Here is a 19,607-nt window from a genome sequence, read left to right on the forward strand (position 1 = left end):
AAGGCAAACGTAGCATTTACTGGAGTGGGCGAGGGTTTATTTTTTCTGGTAAATCTGACTAATGCCATGACTGCAAATTTTATTAGAGAAACATTGAACCGGATGCCCTCCGGGCCTCAGTGTCCCACCACAGCCTATATGTCTTTGCTCCTTTGCAAGTGTGTGCTCTGAGAAAAATGCTGCTTTCAATTTACAGGATTTAAATGTGTTGCACGTGAACCAACACAGTCTTTTAGTTTACTTCTTTGGCAACATCAAAAGTTCGGTGCAAAAGTCAGAGACCACCCTTCAGTTTCTTAACTTCTAGTCAAATTGGTCATTAAGTACAATTATTCATATTTCTAAGGAGATCAGATGCAATCCACTTGAAAAAGGAAGGGGAAATTATAGAAAATATAAACACAAAATGGGACCTTTTAGACCACCAAACTGTTCCCAACAGATAACAAGTATTTACAGCTTTCATCTTTGAGTGAGAGGAGGCAATCAATCTCAACATCACTCAAATTCACTCCACTCCAAATACTCCACTACTTCACTCCAAATCAGAATCCACAGGTGTTTCTGTCCATTCTTCCACTGTGAGATGACAACTGAAAGGATGTGCAGCTGTCAAGAGTCCAGACCTCAACATCACTGAAAGTGTGCAGGATTACTTGGATTGAAATGCAACCAACTTCTAAGAATGAACTTTGGAGATGTGGAAAAATCTTGCCACAGATTCCTTTGAAAGAATGAAAGCAGTCTCCAGAAAAGAACAGAAGCTATAATAAACACACTATTTCAAATTAAATTAGATTTCAAATTAAATTTGTTGTTTTTAAAATGAAGTACTTGTACTTAACAGTTGTTTTGACTGAAAATGAAATAATAAAATATGGTCTCTGACTTCTGCACAGTGCTGTAGGTTGATGTAATGTCAGGTGGAACATCTAAAGCACTCATTTTTTCTGTGTGCCTGTGTATGTGTAAAGGTACCACATGGTGACAAGACCCCCTCTTTTACGGTCGAAAACCTCTGTCCTCCAACACCACGTTCTTGCTTTCAGCCGGACACCAGACGTTTGCTTTGGCAGCTGCTATTGTTATGGGAGCTGGGATGGTTCCCTGGTGGCTCCACTGCACAAATGAGTTCACCATGAGCCCCACTTCTTTCCTTTCAATCTCTCAATCTTTTCACAGCGTTCTTCTGAAAGCATCTCAATTAGAGACACCGTTCAAGCTCGGCCTTGTTTGTGCTTAGCCAGGGCAGAGGGAGAACGAAGCAGCCAACAGAGTCAGCACAGGCATCTGTTTAATGTATTATCCTCATCTCTCTGGTATCAGTCAGTGTCTGGCTGTGATCCGTGGCCTTGCAGTTAGCGATGGGGCCTGCTTTATTTATTTATGCATCCATCCATCCACAAAGCTTTAAGGCCAGCATTTCCAGCTTCAGCCATTCAAAGGCACAAAGTGAGGCCACTCGTAACACTGCACGCGCAATAGATTCACTGTAGGTACACACAAAGGGCCTGAGGAACGTGGTTGTTGGGTGGAAATCCCTCTGCTTGGGAGGGGAAATGGGGCGATGTTGCTTTTAGCGCGCTTGTGCTTTCACTCTGCGTGTCGTCCTGTCAAACCCAGGGCCGTAATTAACATGTTAAGTACACACTATTGGCACGGACATGCACTTGGCACTGCACTGGAGCGTTTAAGCAAAGGCGCACACTCACGGCTGATGCCGATTCCTTTCATTGTTTACCACCATTTGTTTTTTTTCCTAGGCCTGTTGAGGCAAATACCCCTGCTGCTCGCATCATGGGCAAAGGTTGCAGTCAAATGAAAGACCTAAATCTGTAGCTCTTAGAGGAAACTTGATAACAAATGAAATATGTAGTCAGACTTAGTAGAAAAAAAAGAAAGATTTTATCTTAATAACATTGTACATTGTAAAATCTGGCCCCAGACTAAATCAGACCCATGCATTTCCATGATCAGCATAGTAAAATGAATCAGTAAGTGGAACTGGGGCTTAAAGCATGCTAATGTGTTTCCTATCGCTGGACAAAAAAGCATCATGGTGCCTTTATTGTTGGATGCCCTGTGACAGTTTCTGAGTGAGCATGTATGTGAGATCACTAAGGAAGTGCTTATTTGTTTAATTAACCATTAAAGGTGACTGATGGGTAAAGTATCAATTTGTTTTCAGGCTCAAAATGGTACTATGTGACAAGAAATGAATGAATTGTCAGCATGATAGATGTTAAAATTAACGCAACAGCATTGAGAAATCACTTACTAACGGCAAGGAGTGGATAAAAAGGTGAAAAGAGCTGCTTTTCTGGTCCTGAACTAAACGGATACTATACAGTTCATACAGTCCGTCTATAGTGTGAAAAAAGAAACAAGGCAATATCACTAAAGTAAAGTATCATTAAAGCTGTGATCGCAAAATGTTTAGAGAGTCTTCTTCTTAGCCAGATAGCCTAAATGTAAGATTTGGCTTGGATTTTAGTCTCTAAATAGGCATATGGTTCTTGACAAATGTAGTCTTAATTGCACAAAGTTCCACTACTCTACAGCTCAATGTTGGAGGGCTTTATACCCCTCTACCCAATGCTTGGCATTGGCCATGGTGATTATAAGCTAATGTGCAGCTGCTCCACACCATCCCGTTCTACTCTCACTGCTTTTCTATGGAGATTATACGAACTGTGTGTAAGTGCACTTAACACCTGTGTCAGCAATAGGTGCACCTTACAACAGCTAAATTCACTACTTAGAAGAGGTGTCTGAATGCTTTCTGACATATAGTGTACAGTAGGCCTGCCTTACTGATTTAAAGTGAAAAATACTGCTTTAACAGCAGTATGACGGCTTAAAAAAACACTGATTTGAAAGGAAAATTTGAACCATTTTGCCTAGTTTACACTGAGGCCTGTTTCTCCAGTCTCAGTGCACCATTTAATGTCAAGTTTTAACCCACTATTGCATTGAAAATGGCAGGCGTTCTGAGAAATTTACAGTGCTATGCATGTTGGCTATAATGACTGTGCACAGAAATTTCCATGTGCACATTTCTCATTTTTACAACAACGATCACCATTTACAGGAAAACCCCGAACTAAATCCTCTCCTGCTGTCGGCTAATAGTCAAATGGGAATCGTCTGGTAACCTAAGAGTAGTACTCTGAGTTCACTGAGGACCCGCTCTTGTGGTGGGTCTGCTGAATTTATTAGTACATAAATTGATTTTTAAATATGCATATGAATTTTATCGGCCCTCCGTTCCAAGACAAACGGCAGGCTGTGTAATGCATATTTATCAGCTCCTCGCTCTGCTGAACGGGCTCCTTTATGCGGGGGTCGGGCCGCCGAGCCATTAGCTGGCACTCTATCTGAATGAGGGCCCTGTGTCTGTGGGCCAGCGTGGAGAGGCCTGGACCCATGAGTGCCCAGAGAGAGACCACATCAATCCGGGCAGTGGAGAAAGCCAACGACACGGGCTAGGCTGGAGAAAGCACTGTGCTGTATTGGTGTTTGTGGGTGTTTGAGCAAACAGTTTTCACTAGACAAACTATGGCGTGGTGGAGGCCTGGGTTAGTGGCCGCAGATGCAGGACGCTCTCATGGCCATCTCATTATGGCCTGCGGATAACATGCCATTGCGTGTTTGATTAGTAAACAGAGGAGTAATTGGAAAACGTAACGTGAGAACGCTGGAGTGTGCATTTTCCTACGAGAGCGTGAGGATCCATGCAGGACAGGCACGGATATAGTGAGGTATAATGGAAAGAGAAGACTGATTCCTGTGGGTGGCTGTGCTGGATCAAAGCATGGCATATACGCAAGAGCCAAAAGTGCTTGATTATTTACAATAATAAATTTGCTGAGGAGACACCTTAAAGCTGAGCTTTCAGAGTTTTCCCCATAGTTCATCTCTTTGCACACTATTAGCCATTCATAAGGCAGCACTTCTTTGGAACCATTCAGGTAGAACCTTTGGTCTGGATTGGATCCAGGACGGACCCGGCTCACCCAAAAACCCCATCTATATACATGCTCGCCACTACAGATTACACCATTATAAGTGAATGTAAGATTGTTCTGAGGTTATTGCCTCTGGGCATCTTTTTAACAATGCAACACTATCTAGCTGTGTGCCAAGCAGCAGTCGGCATCTTCACAGGCAAGATCAGGCATCTTCACAGATACAGAACATGACTAATTGGATCACATTACAAAGCGCCAGGAGAGTGCTACATACCTGCCATAACACTGCTTCAGAAACAAAGAGCAGAGATGAAAGCCCTGCCATAGCCTGCAGTACCCCCTCCGTAAAAATCTGTCTCTCTTTGAGGCTCTCCATTTAAGGCTATGGTGGATGCGTTGTAAGGATGTTACTTATAATAACAAAGCACACCTGTTGTACAGGCTGAATTAGAGGCCCCAGAAGGCACATCTCATAAATTGCTGAGTAGGCTCATGTTTATAGACAGTTTTCACTATGAGTCATGCTTTATATACATGTAACAAAACATCCTCCTCCATTTGAAGCAGGAACCTTGTGGCGCATCCTGTAACTCAAACCATAACTCAAATTACTGGACTGCTCCATTTGTGTTAAGTTTCCATCACAGCTCCGGGTGCGAGTCTATTTTGGTAATAGCACTATCCCATCCTTAACTCATTCATTAACCACTAGCATCCCGGTGCCCAACACCCATGTTATCTGCAGCCAGATGGGTTTTCTTCAGTGCTTTTGAGTTCTAAACCCTGTTTGAATTCTTAAGCTAACATAGAGAGCAGGGTTACCCAAAGTGTGGCCCGCAGGCCAAAACAGGCCTCAGAGGATGTTTGATTTGGCCTGCCAGAAAGTTACCCTAACCACACCCCCTCACTTAGTGAGAGAACAAAAGGTTTTTTTTGTGCTATATACCCTACTATGCAAAACCTTGTGCACCCCTGGAAAAAATAAAATGTTTTTGTTGATTTTCTAAGTGAATAAAAGAACATTACCTATAGAGAGAACACACCTCTGCACATTTTAAATTAAAAGCTAAAATATAGCGTATGCAAAAGTTAAGGCACGTTTTATATTTTATGTTTTACAATATAAAATGTAAAATTCTCCCAGTGAAAAAAATGTGCACTAAAATTTACAGAAACATGTCAACGTTAAATTAGAAAAAAAAAAAAAATAATAATAATAATAATAACAAGTAATAATAAGTAATTTGACTAAGGGAATTCAAACTTCTTCATATGACTGTTTAATTCTCTAAATGTAAATTCTTACTTTGCACTTAAAATTATTAGTATTTTGGGCAACATTAGGGGGTTTTCCTGCACAATATGGTAAATCGTCATGACACTCATAACTCAAATATTACAGTACATCAAACCCTACTGCAAGGACCCTTTTGTGGGCCCACAATGTATTTATAGCATTACTGAAAAATAAGCCTTTACTGAATTTACTTTAAGGAGCTGATACAAATTCCTATGGCACTTACTGACTTAAATTCACACCCAAGCATATGAGTTACACTGGAATTTAGCAACAATTTACAGCTCATTTCTAACTGCTGCTTTGACTCTAATATCACTGTTGATATGGCACATAAAGAGCTAAATGTGTGAAGTTGACCTGAATGCACTAATCATCAGGAGATTTACTCACTGTCCACTGGGCTCATGTAATCAGGCAGATGTGCTGCTGCAGCGGCTGCGGCTGCTGCCCCTGTCTGCATGAGGAACTCTCCATAGGGGCTGCGGTGGCTGGTCATCAGGTGATAGTACTCGGCTGGGTTGGCCCCGGGTGGGGGAGGGGGGAGGCCAAAGAGACCCCGCTCCTTCAGGTGCTCGTGTGTCACTGTAAAGACCAAGGCAAGAGGACACTGGAGAGTCAGTGCACTTTCCGACTTAAGACATTCTAACAGCTAAAACAGAACAAAGAGCACATATAACCTGCTTAGACCTACAGCTATACGATATCATCACTGGTACAACCTCTTCTTTTCTTTATGATAAAAAAAATATTTAAGACTATTTAAAATATCAACAATATGAATTGTGTAAAAATTTCATAATAAATGTATTTAAGAATGTTTTTTTCATAAGCCTTTGACATAAATCTACATAAATGTTTATAAAAGCTTATTCTAATAAGTGTCAGTAGTCATAAAGGCTGTTTTTGTCCATTTTTAATGTCACTTCAACTCAACCAGTGTTGACAACTGATGCATTTTAGAATAAGCCTTCATAAATGACTGTATAGGTTTATGTCAGTTCTCATTAAAGGATTTTTTTCTTTCTCCCACAAAGTTTCAGTGTCAGAAATACAAGGTTTTCTTACAACAACAACCATACCTTCATCTTTGTACAAATATCCTCATAAATTTAGAGCCTCCCCCACCACATATGCATAAGGGGAACCTCTTAAGCACCTGCATAACACTGATGTAAAATGTGTTAACACCTGCAACTAGTAAACCGCAGTCTAAAGGTGTCAAGGGCAATCTGCATAAGAGATGAATTTGTTTTGCTTTCTGTCTGGCTCAGATGACCATTAGTGCCACCTCCCCCTACTTCCTCTCCCTCATCCAGCATGCTGGGGGAGCAGGCTGTTCTTGTCCATGCCGGCCATTCAAGAGAAGGGAGCTCTGGCTCATTGCTCTTCCCCTTGCCTGCTGGGCCATTCATGCCACATCTGATCTATCAGGGACAATTAGGGTGCAGCATGGTAAAAGAGAACAGACGCGTGTTTGTGCTGGATTCATGGCAGAACAAGGCCGTTTATTTTCTCCACACTCGCCAGATCGTGGAGTGCTGTCTCTAGAGGGGTCTGGTGTCAGAGTGCTGAGGAGTTTGCCCCAGTCTGGCTCGCAGAAGCTCTGGCAGTGCAGAGAAGTGTCTGAGCAGCACATTGACACTGGGGACTTCCCCACACAATAAAAACCATCACACTAAAAAGCTGATTGATATTTTCTGACTTCTGGTGAACTGAATTTATTTAAAAAAAGGTTCTGAAATGGTTCTTGGCTGGGATGTACAGCCCTGGAAAAAAAAAACTTTCTTGAAATTCAATAGTTTAGTGTAGTATGTAAACACTGTTAAAGTTTCAGAATGCACCATTCGCTTCCCAGTCCATACGGTCCATATATAAAAACTAAGCTGCAAAACAGCCCATTTTCAATTCAAAAATTTTGTGACATCACAAAATTTATATTTATATTCACGTTTAGGGTTATCATCCTATTCTACCTACAGCAGTTTAGTTCCACCTATTCATACATAGAAGTGTTCAGCCTGCTCTTTGAATGAGGCACAATACAGGGCAGCCAATCAGAACAGAGATCATTTCATCAGCATATTGGTCTTAAAGGTACAGTAACAAAAGCAGCCTGTTCAATTCAAAGGGATAAAGAGAGGTTGGAAAACTGTTTTTTGGTGCATAAACCCACACACATTATAAGTAGACCTCATTGAAGGGAAACAATGAAGTATGAGACATATTCAAGGTATTGGTCATTTAAGTAGCATAGAAATTTACATTATGAGGAGGATTTCTGAACTTTAAAAAGATTTTTAAGACTTGCATATCTCATTTTCAAAAGTTCCTTTTTTCATAAAAAGATCCATTGAAAGGTTCTGAAAAGTAATTCTTCTGTGGCACTGCTCCAAAGAGCCCTTTTTGGCCCTGTTATTTTTAAGAGTGTACTCAGCACAGGTTGACAGCTGTGGCAAGTTTTTTTGCCAAGTGCATAGAAATGTGTTAGATAACTGAAAAGAACATGAACTAAGCTAACGTCAACATCCCAATTTCAACAAATTATATCATATTTAAAGGAGACCTTCCTGAGCTTTTTGTGAATGAAGGTGAGAGGGGCTTTTTATTTGTGCTCGCTGAAGCTTAATTCCCTCCATTTTCTTTCACTTCTCACTATGTAATCAGCGACGCGATCTTTTCCGCATTGCTTATTTAACTGTAAAAGTGCAGAGCCATTATTGTCAACAGACTGTAGAAGGTGATTTATCTTTGATTTGCCCTGCTCGTCCCAACCTGTTATTCTAAGATGGTTGGTGAGAACAGAGCTGTCAGCATGGGAGTTAAATTTGGGGAAATTCTCATTTGGCTCTGTTTTCTTTACCCATTTCCATGGCTTCCTACTCTTTCCCACATGCTATATAAGAGCAGATCTCCAGAATGTTTTAAGTTTCAAAGCGTATTTGACATAGGATTAATGACCACAACAGCAGAGATAAGCCCTTATGTAAACCTACACAAGGCAGAGTGCTGCGACAGTCTTTGTAGTGTCTTTGAGTTTGTGAAGGAGTGGAACCATTAGCTCTTCTTCCTTCTTAACCACAGCCTGCTGCTTTCATTTCATCCTCTTAATGCACAGCCATGTACTGTAAACTCAAACACCATTAACACTGCCACTTTAGGGCCAATGCATGACAACCTCAGTGTGACAGAGGCAGGCTCAAAGTTATAGTGCTAGCCATTTATAAACCATCTGTATTCTTTTAAAGAGATGATAGGTAAACCTAAGTGTTCTCTGTTTGAATAAAGTTCTCAAGGCTTAAAAGTGTCTAGAGTTAATACTGTTGATTTTCTATCTGGTTTACATTACTTAATTACTTAGATTTAATAACATGCATTTACTTATTTATACATTTATACAACATTAACATAATTAATTACATTAGACTTTCGGTATCAGTAAGTGAATCCTCTTCTGACAAATGACATATACATATAAAATGTAAGGGAGCTTTTTTTCAGCAAAACAAGCACAATAATGATCTTCATCAAGTTTGATTATAGAATTATCTCTTCTACTTACAAACACAATGCGACATTGAAAGTTTTAAATCTGCACTGTGCATGGAATTTCCCTGCTTGTGTTAATGAGGAATAAATCAACATAACATAAGGAGGTCTCTTAAGCCATATTACACTGGGGGGACTCCTAACTGTTGAATCAAATGACTGAGTGTGTGTCCCTCTACATGCAGGTGTTTGTAGAAGACTCACCATCAGCTGGGCTCAGACCTCGTGCGGCCGAGAGGACGGACAGCGTGGGGCTACTGTGGACTGAGCGCAGGTAGTGCTCCATGTGAGGGTTAACGTAGGCATGCGGCGGACTGAAGGGGGACTCGCCTGTTGCTGCAGTGTGAGGGGACAGCCGGATTAGAGAGATATCAGAGATGACTGGACTTCCAGCTAATCCAGCAGGGCTAGAGAGAGAGAGAGAGAGAGGAAATATATATATATATATATATATATATATAATGGCCTGGGGAAAGAATCTGGGTAGGTTAAATAACCTGAGCCACCATTACTTAACCAAAGGTCATTGCATCTGCCCTTTGGCTATGCTCCTTTATGTAAATCCATGCATTATATTTGAATCAACAGCTAGACACTTTAGCTTCCTCCCAATCAACTACTATTATACAGCTTAAGTACAATGACAAAAGACTTTTCACCAGCTAAGTCCATATGCAATTAGATCTAAGCACTTCTCTAAGATGAATCAGACTTAGCTGTGAAACTGGCCATGTTTTTTTTCCTACACCCACGCTACCTATTATACTCTACAGCTACCTCCGTTCTTCATGCCTTGGGCAGCGAGCAAGTTGAGACTAAGTGTGTAATACACAAGCGTGTAAGCTCTGATGTCTGGGTGGGATAGCTCCGGAGGTGAGACGAGACTATTCAATAACGTCCAGCCTTTCTCATCCTTTGACTGAACCAACTTGTAGAACATGATGCCAGAATAGAAGTTCAGAGATAGCCCACACGTCGAGGTGGGAATATAAATGTGTCATCTCTTGGCAGGTAGCTGGGCCTTCATGGAAGCCCAGCCAGGATGTAGACTGCAACTGTAATACCTCCTAAAGTTAGATCACTACCTCTGTCTGATCTCTTCCTGAAAAGGATTTTTGAAGAGGTGTATGGATGGATCTGACTCTGACTCTGCTTATCTATATGAGTTACACTTTCATGATAGTGTGTTTGTAGGTGGGAGGACACCTGAAAAAGTCAAATACACTCCCAGCAGGTCAAGGGTAATCAGCATGTTATAATTCAGGTATACTAATACTAGTGTATATAATGCAGCCTGTAGTCCATCTGTTTCTCTGCATAATTTGTTATCCTACTTTCATCCTGTTCTTCACAGGATTCTTTGGGTGGTGGATCATTCTCAGCACTACAGTTACACTGATGTGGCGTGTTAGTGTGTGTGTTACGCTGGTACAAGTAGATCAGACACAGCAGTGCTGCTGGAGTTTTTAAACACCTCAGTGTCACTGCTAGACTAAGAGTAGTCCACCAACCCAAAATATCCAGCTGGCAGTGTCCTGTAACCTCTGATGAAGGACTAGAGGATGACCAACACAATCTGTGCAGCCACATATGAGTTACCATCTCTGCCTTTACACCTGCAAGGTGGGCCAACAAACCAGGAGTGTCTAATAGAGTGGACAGTGAGTGGACACAGTGTTTAAAAACTCCAGCAGCACTGCTGTGTATGATCCACTCGTACAAGACACACTAAAACAGACACACCACCACCATAGTATCGCCCAATTAGTACCTACTCTGTGCTGGTTGTGACCATTAAAGAACAGGATAAAAGTGGCTAACAAAGTGCAAAGAGCAACACATGGACTACAGGCTATAATGGCAGAACTACAAACTTCCCTTAAATGGTATATGGAGCTGACAAAATGGGCATTAAGTGTATATCCAAGGTAGGTGTACCTAAGTGCTCAGTGAATGTACATACAGTTTGTTGTGACATGCCACCACTGTTGCTGTCAATGAATGCTTGTGAACTACGTGTTCCCAAAATAAAAATAATGTTATTGAATTAATGAAAGAAATAAATATTTTTTGATGAAGCTCATGCTCAAAGAGGAGGGTCAAATTTGAGAAAATAAGATAAATGCAATTAATCACAAGTAACTACATAAAAGAATGTGATTAATCACAAATAATTATTTTAGTAATTTGACAGCTCTAAACAATTTGCTTACTTACAGAAATTGACTTATTTATTTTGATTTATTTGATACGCAATATTTTCAATCTAGGATAACCTCAAATCTGTTTAAATGTTATGAATATACAGTGTCTCCTTGTTCCAAATGACCGAGACATCTTTGGTCTTTGAAGTTTGCTTCCTACATTTTGCACTACAGCTACAAAATCAATGTAACTACCAAGTAATGGAAGCTTACAGCCACCAGAAAGCAGTGGGAAAGATGAATTCCTAAATCACCCCACTATGGCTTCATTCTATGTTGTGTGATTAAGTCATTTCTGACACTGTATCATATACTGTTATCTAGATAAATAAACAGGTGTGCAAGTAAAATAACCAGCAGGGCATTTATGAGTAGAAGCCTTTGAATAGCAGCAATGTAGCCACTATCACATAAAATAGGTGTTTACTGTAGTCTGTTGTAGTAAACTCAGCACCAGTTACGAGGAGGTCATGGCAGTGTTTCTGCAGGTGCTGAATGTGGCTCTAACAGGGAAGAGATATCAGAGACATTAAACAAAACTAGCCAGGCTCTGTGCTCACAATTCATTTATTTCCCATCACTTTTCACAGAAAGGAAATGATCACAGTGATGAATCAGAGAATGAGTTCTGCAACGGAACGCTCAGCGTTCAGCTTGGGAGCTGGGGGATGGGTGCGCTGCTGTTCTGACGATGAAAACATGACAGCTTTTAGGCCATAAATGTAGTCACTCATTCCTTGTTCTGAAGAAAATGAGAGGACTTGAAAGTGTCTTAAATTCATTTTGAGGAAAATACTTTCACATAAGGCTAAGTAACTTACTGAGATGCCTCAGGCCTCTAGTCTGGTCTGGAATAAAAGGAGGATTATAGTTTTACTCAAAGGATCTTCATCTGTTCAAATATATTTACGCGTTTAGTTCAACCAGTTCAAATATTTCACTCTAGAACTCTCCTCTGATACGGGTTTATGTTGATTCAGGAGCTAATCTTGGATGTCTTAAGCATTTCTAAGGTCTTATAGAGGCGCTACAGCATGACTATCTGAAAGGTGCATCTCAGATGCATTATGCTTGGCACAAGCTGGCTTCATCTCAGTCCCTCACTTATACCTCCTCTGTGTGGAGGCCAACCTGCACACAGCCTGAGCCCAGCTCAGTTTCCAGTAAACGCCTGCAGACTACCAGGTTTGTGCAGCGGCCAACTTTCTGCCATCAACCCCCTTGAAAGGATAGCCATAAAGACGGCTCTGTTCTGGGGGAGCTGAGAGAAAACAGACGCCCCATACACAAAACAGCCAGCCCTCCCCTCCATTCAGTGTCTGGGGGGAGGGGAGGGGGGTGTGTTCTCAACATTAACGTTCAGCTCCAATAACGCTGTGATTTTACAAACTGGCAGTACAGAGCACACTGCTAGCACTTGGGCGTTTGCCCCCTTTTGGTCACAGCCTTAATCACTGAACCACACTCTGACGGACCGCCTCTCCAGAGAAACAGTAGTGGTGCAGGTGGTGAGATTGGCATGACCTTGCTAAAAATGTTTGGTGAGATGTGGACTGGTATCTTTGTGCTTTCAGTTTGATTAGCCAATTTAATGTAAAATTCTTATGTTTTGAAAAGAAACGGATCACCTGGTTTTGCAAATTCCTGTATAATCTGTGCTTGCTGATGGATGATTAATGTTTAATGCCTATTATTATTTTTCACATGACCTTGAATAACACAATCTGCACAGTTAGCCCAGTACATTTCCTTTATTTTAATGGCTTAAGTTTTCAAGCTTATTTCAAACTCCTTTAAAATTTGTCACATATGACACACACCTTGTACTGTGAAACAAAGCATTCTTTTCTGCAATAATAGAGAGACAAATGCACTTATGAACTCTATTTGTTCTGTTTTAACTGCCAGACAGTCAGAAATGACACTGTAACCTGTTAACACACAAATAAATCAAAAAAACTACCAAGTGCTGGTTTGAGTCCTGGATAAAAGGCCATAATTTACAGCTTTCCCCACTGGGGACAAGAAATAGGAGGCCTTTCTGACAGGCAAAATTACTAAAATCATGTTGCTCCACCCTCTTTCTGACAAGATGTTACTTGACTGGCTTAGTTCTTAGTCTTAAAGAGACCTTAGTCACGGACAGACAGTACCACGGAGTACTCTGAGAGCTGGCGCTTAAAGATCCTAAGAGGCTTTCATCATAACGCCATGGGTGGTTCCTGTCCATGTAACCCAACTGAATGGCAGTTTTGTTTTACAATCACATAATCTGGGAAGAGTTCTTCTGCACTGACACCATGGCTTTGAGCATCACTGAATTATGGTAGGCAATTGTTCTGGCAGATGTATACTATACTTACTGGCTTAAGGCCTTAGCAATTTCCCGTTCTTGTGTATCTATACTGAACAAAGCCATAGCTGTTAAAGCTTATACAATAAATATCGTGTAAACTTGAAAATAGTCATTCATGCAAAACTTGGACTTCGGTTTGACTGGCCTGGATCTACTGATTGGCAGGCCAGTAAATCTCTTAATGGTTAGAAAATCCTTGCCCCCAAGCTTTGTTCTGTATAGGTATGTTGTCTGGTTGAACTGCTTTCTGGCATTTTCTCTCCTAGCTGAGGAGATGAATTACACCCTGACACACACGTCAGTGCTTCTGGTCAGGTGCTTTGAATTAGATAAATCGCACTGGAGTCGGTCAATTCCCACTGTAGCTTTCTAGATGCTCTACCACAGTTGATGCTTGCTTTCAACTTCAGCACAGTGTTCCCTTTACTGTATATTCTGTTTCATGCCAAACCAAACCAACAACACGGGTGACCTGGAAACCAGCAGAATTAGTGCCAAAGTTAAGGCATTAGTTACTCTTTTGACTGAGAGCGCAATATATAGTTATACTTCTGTGGTTTGCTGTGGACATAGACCAGGGTCAGTGGAGAAATAACAGCCTCGGCTGTGGTTTATTTACTAGGGAGCATGATGGATGCCTTTTTCTCTCCATGCACATCATCAGTCATGCTTTCCCTACGCCCCATTAGTGTTCAAAGAAGCATATCATAATCTATCAATAATACAAAACCAAACGTATCAATAATAACAGGTAAGTTTATTAACAACAAAATAGCAGTTGAATGTAAAAGTGGTAGAAACAATATTACCCAAAACAGCTCTTCTGTGAGAGTACAAAGCTGCTTGGCCTGTAACTCCACCACAGAAAACCTTGGGCAAACCTCCATACTACAATGTTAAACTGCTTTCCCAAAAAAAGACAGTTGCTGAGTGGGAGAGAAGGAGGATGTGTTTTTCTCATTCACTGTTGTTGTTGAGGTTCTGGGAACGGAAAGCTACATTTTGGATACTAATTACCACGTTTACATATTGGCATGCATAACTCTCAATTTGTTAGACCTGCACTAACACAGCGCTCTCTCCCTTTGCAAGGTCTGTGGTGGTACACAAGTGCTGTCTGTCAACTTCTTCCCTTCAGAGGATTGTCACATGCTCTGGAATGCTTTATTCTGGAAGGCTTCTATTATAAGTGTTTATTCTAGCTGTGACAATAGTTTTTCCTTTCCTGTGAGAGCCCAGGAAAAGGGGTTAAAATTTTGCCAGTGGCAATTGACTGTACACTTCAAATTTAGAAGAGGTTTGATTGAAAACACTGAAGTATTCCTCTAATAGGGTTACACCTTTATCCTGTGCAAATGAGAGTCCAAAAAAGCAAGGATGAATTGAAGTGTGGTAAAAAGAGGTATTACATTACCAGGAGGTACTACATTACAGGACCTCTAATGAGGAGTCTTACAGATGTTGGCGAGCTGTCAGGCTTTAGTCACAGTGCGAGAATATTACAGCACGGCGCATTCCTCATCCAGAGCCGAGCCCCTCTGAGCTCTCTTTGGGTGAAGGATTTGACAAAATGACCAGTCTCTTAATAAGTTACATGCAAACAATGATGGACAAGAAATATACACGGCAGTCATGCACAGCAATCAAGGCCAAGACCCCTGACACTCCAGTTTGTGAGGATAACAATGCACTGAGCCCACCCGACCAACCACACTGCGCTTAATTTGCTGGGCAACATACGTCGTAATTAGGTGAATTTGGCACAAGCAGAAAAAGAGACAGCTACATCAAGGTCTTGATGAATTAGGGGGCCTCTGTCAAGACCAAGTCACATTAATCAAGGCAGCCAGAGTAGGGTTCTTCTCCTCTCTTAGCTCTCCTACGCTCTGTGATGAATAGCCCTTCTGCTGCTAGGCACACGCTACATATCACAGTCAAATCTGTGGATGTAAATGTGTATGCCCAATTCTATTGATTGCCGCTACACCTCTCTTGGAGAAGCAAAAAGATAAAGTAGGGTAGAACAGGTGAAGTACAACAACTGAATATTTAAAGCAGCTGGAGAACTAGCCAGAGCCTTGTAGACCTTTAATGATCTCGCAAAAAAAATCTTTGGATTTCTTAGTTCTTTAGGCCAACAATAGGGAGAGATCTAACTTTTTTATCATCAGTTTATAGTTAACAGTAGCTTTATCATCAGTTAATTCATTTCCTTTAATCTGCAAATTTCATTATTTAAAAATATTAGCTATGTATGCCATAATATGAAAAAATGTTACTAAAAATTACATAAATATAAAATACATAAAACCTACAGATGCACACAGACTTGAAGGAGATACAGTGAATGCAAGGCAAGCATATTAGGGCAGAAAAACACTGTTGCTCCGCCTTATATATGCATCAAAATACCAAATGAAAAAAGAAACCCAGCCGAGAACCTCCTGGCTTAAATGAACTAACTCTCTTTTCAGTCCTCATGCATCTGTAGGTCAAGTGTCTTATTGTTTTAGGCACTCAAGATAAGCACAATGCACTTGTACACCATTTATTGTAACTAAAATTTGCTCTACCTGATGGTTGAGCCAAACATTGAAGGATTTCCTTACGCATTTAAAGCAGGACTCATTTAGAATCCAGTTCATGGCTCCAAGTTCTCTTTGAAGTTATATAAACAGGTTTCTGGCAGGGATCAGTCATGCGATCTCACTCTCATATTGTATCAGGTGGAGTTTGGTGCAGGATATGTGTGTGTTTGTGTGTGTGTGTTTGTGTGTGTGTGTGTGTGTGCGCGCAACAGATTCCCCTTACATGAAGCCCCACAAATGGAAAGAGGATGTCAATTGGCAGAGTTTTCCTTGATTCAGTGAATGCCAAGATCACAAAGCTGTCCAGCTCAATGAAATATTAGTGGGGGAGAGCTAGAAGATGGGTGGAATTGTTAACATTTTGTCAGCTTTGTACTGAACAGGCTTTTCTCCACTGGTTTTCACTCAGTGTTTAATCTACTTTTGCAGTGTTGCTTTTATGTAGAAGCTTTCTGTTCAGGTGTCAGTGCTGCTCGCGGGGAAGCTGAAAGATCTCTCAGGCTGAAGACTAACTGCTGCGCTAGATTGCCATCTGCTCATTCTGTATTGGCTTCATTGTGGCGCTTAGGTTAGCTTAGCTTAACTGAGCTGCTTTATCCCCTCATGGTGTTAGTGATATTAATCAATTAACAAATACATAGTTAGAATTAGTATTTTACTAATTGTTTGACTTTTCCCTTCATTCCATTGTAATTTATTTTTAGTTTATTCAAAAATAGACTTTGTACTTTTATAAACTTTGTCACTACACGTTTGCTGGTGCAATCTGAATGAGCCAACCAGTTTGGAGAAAACAATGCTAAAAGCTAAAAGTGTCTGTGCACTGCTGTGAGTCACTCAATAAAACCTGAAAAAGTCATTTAACCCCTTAAAAATACCAGGTTTACTACAAGGCGTATTATTAAGTAACTTCAGGGACTCCAATGCAAACTGGTTGTGCTATTCTGAGGTTATAGAAGTGTGTAATAAAACTTTGATCCTGCCAGTGGGGTAGAGATTAAAGTCAGAGGCTCCAGATCAGATCCATCCACTCGGGAAGGGGGTCTGAAGCACAAACCATGTTACAAAACGTTCCTCCACACATTGCATGCAACTACACATTTCTACCAGAGGAATCCACATCGCCAAAACTGGCTTTTGATACTGTGATACATTATAAAAAAAATATTGAAATTGTCTTCAAGTATTGTGATGTTATATGTTAGCCATATCATCCACCCTTACCTAGTGGGCCTAGTGTCCAAAGACTTGACAGACTTACCCATGCATGGCATGAAGAGGGTGTGGCTCATAATGGTATCTACCCTCATGATGGCGCATGTCGATCGGTATTGGTGTGTGGAAGGTCGGGAATAGAGGAGGAGCTGTGGAGTCAAGGACAGGAGAAAGAGGAAAAGAGGGGGGGGGGGGTTGGGGTAGAAAAAGAGAGACTTCAAATAAGTGTCAGTCTTTCAGATGAAAAATTTTCAAAGGAGGAAACGGGGCCTACAATGCTGATCACATGAATTTCAGAGGCAGCAAGGCAGTTTTGTGCAAGATATTGGCAGTATCACACAGGAGAAGTGGGATAAATAAATAATCAAAGTAAGCTGGAGAAATCCTACATCTTCAACATGAGACAGACTGAAAGTGAGGCCCTCTTTGAACTGATGGGCTCAGACAGTAGAGAAGATGCTGCCCCAACACAAACTAACCTGACGGCAATGAAGAAAAACACAAAAACACCTTCTGGTTCCTGATCTATTTCCAGGTCATATGGACATATGCTTTTGCCCATCTACTGAGTCCATCAAAGTCAGAGTGATAAAACTGTAGTCAACTGCTCATATTGTAAGGGAAGTGAGTAAAGCCATTCTGGAACATAGACACCCACCACCTCTCCTCAGAGAGGAATGTGTACGGAGTCTGTGCTTCGCTTTTCTGAAATAATTGAAACCTTACAGACAGTGCGGCACCCTCACTACCTCTTTACTAACCATTAGAAATCTGCCAAGAGTGGATTAAAGCTTCTCGTGATGACGTTTTATCCGTTAGACCAGAAGCAACAATCTTCTTCCTGCCATAAAAAGTTGCATTGAATTAAAGAGGCCTTGTTAAAAGGCATTCATTAAAGACTGGAACTTACTTCAGGGCACTGGCTCCCAACCTCGAGTAAGCACTCCAGAGCGCATCTTATACTGGCGAATATTATGACTGTTTTGAGCTTAATTTGTTTGTCTACCAATTCTGCAGTTATGGCAGCCATTGCTTAGTGTCTCTCAAGTGTCCTAATGCGTATATGCCTGTCAGTGCCATGGCTAGAGTGAGGCTGTTTCCTTAAGCCTGCTCCTGGCTCACATTAAAATTCTTAAGGTGTCACGTGCGTGAGTGAGTCAGGCATGACCTGAGAGCAGAGAGCATGGAGGGAAAAGGCCTGTGATCATTATCTGTACCTGAGAGAACCTTGGGGTAGAGTTGAGAGGAGGGCTGCAGGCCACTAACAGGGGGCCGCTCGGGGAGGAGGCCCGTATGAGTCAGCATTCCAAACCCATCACTCTCACTCTACTTATGAGAATAACTCTGAAGCACGCATGACTTCTTTACTCCCACTCTTTTAAAAGCCAAGAGGTCATTCTTAAAAAAGGTTTCAAACTCCTTTGTGTGATCTGCTCTGTTTCTTAAAGGCATGGGTGCACCCTGGTGTACTGTCAGTGAAAGCATTACCCTTTTACAACCCTGAACCAGTGTGTAGAAGAGTGTTTTCTCATTATTTGGAAAATGGGATGTGTCCTCAAGCATGATTAATCAGTGGTTAAGCTGGTCACATGTGTTGCGATTAACACTCATCTGCAGGTTTTTTTAACCCCTAGAAATTGCAAATATGTTAAGTATATTATTAATTATATGATAGTTATGAATTTTTTCCATATCACCCTCCGCTTAATTTGTTGTATTACTCTGAAATGCTATGTCACATCATTACAGAATCATTGTTATAAATGCTTAGAAAATGGATGGATGGATGTTATTAATGCATATGTAGCTGCATCAGCAGACATATTGACATATCAAACACTGGCATCAGCCCATAAAACCCACACTGGTGCATTCTTAGATATTTTATTATGATTTTGTTCTGATAAAAGTTGTAGTTAATTCAAAAAACAAAAGAAAAGGGTTCTTTGAGCAATGCCATAGAAGAGCCACTTTTGGTTCACTAAAAAAGCACATCTGAAAAGAGAATTGTGAGTGGGAAAAGCTTAAGGAACCTTCACATACATAATACCTGTTTAACAGTTGTTCCTAGAACCTTTGCATTATGTGAAGGTTGTTTAAAGTTTGCAAAGGTTATTCACACTCAGACATCTCATTCCCTAAAATAGTATAAAACATACATTGAAAGATTCTTTAGGGACTCAAAAAAGACTCAAACTTGCCAATACAGACTTTGAATGGAATGTAAATGTAATTTATTCCATAATTTTGTAATTACTTTATACTGAATGGCAAAATGACATCAATATATCTAAACTCATAAATGTTAAAACCAGTTGCAAGATAAAAGCATGTAGCATAGCAGTCAACATACTGTTTGTGTCGCAATTATCTGATCTGCATATAGGCATTTGTAGTCTCTGTGAAATCTGTCCTTGAGAAATGATC

At 40.8% G+C, this 19,607-nt stretch overlaps 1 protein-coding gene across 2 annotated transcripts in view; it reads right to left on the reverse strand.

Moving 5' to 3' along the window:
• The window catches only part of gli2a (GLI family zinc finger 2a), a 78,063-nt gene that overhangs the window by 18,891 nt on the left and 39,565 nt on the right, over positions 1–19,607 (reverse strand). Inside the window, exons 3-5 of one of the 2 annotated variants that reach the window (XM_017695332.2) lie at positions 17,227–17,329; positions 9,022–9,224; positions 5,662–5,853 (exon numbers count right to left, since the gene is read on the reverse strand). In XM_017695332.2, the coding sequence (XP_017550821.2) occupies positions 5,662–5,853; positions 9,022–9,224; positions 17,227–17,329 (498 nt within the window). Of the gene's footprint in view, positions 1–5,661; positions 5,879–9,021; positions 9,225–17,226; positions 17,330–19,607 lie in introns of those variants that run through there. The other variant, XM_017695334.1, reaches the window with a different exon arrangement.

The sequence above is a fragment of the Pygocentrus nattereri genome, chromosome 6, assembly GCF_015220715.1.
Source record: "Pygocentrus nattereri isolate fPygNat1 chromosome 6, fPygNat1.pri, whole genome shotgun sequence".
NCBI lineage: Eukaryota > Metazoa > Chordata > Actinopteri > Characiformes > Serrasalmidae > Pygocentrus > Pygocentrus nattereri.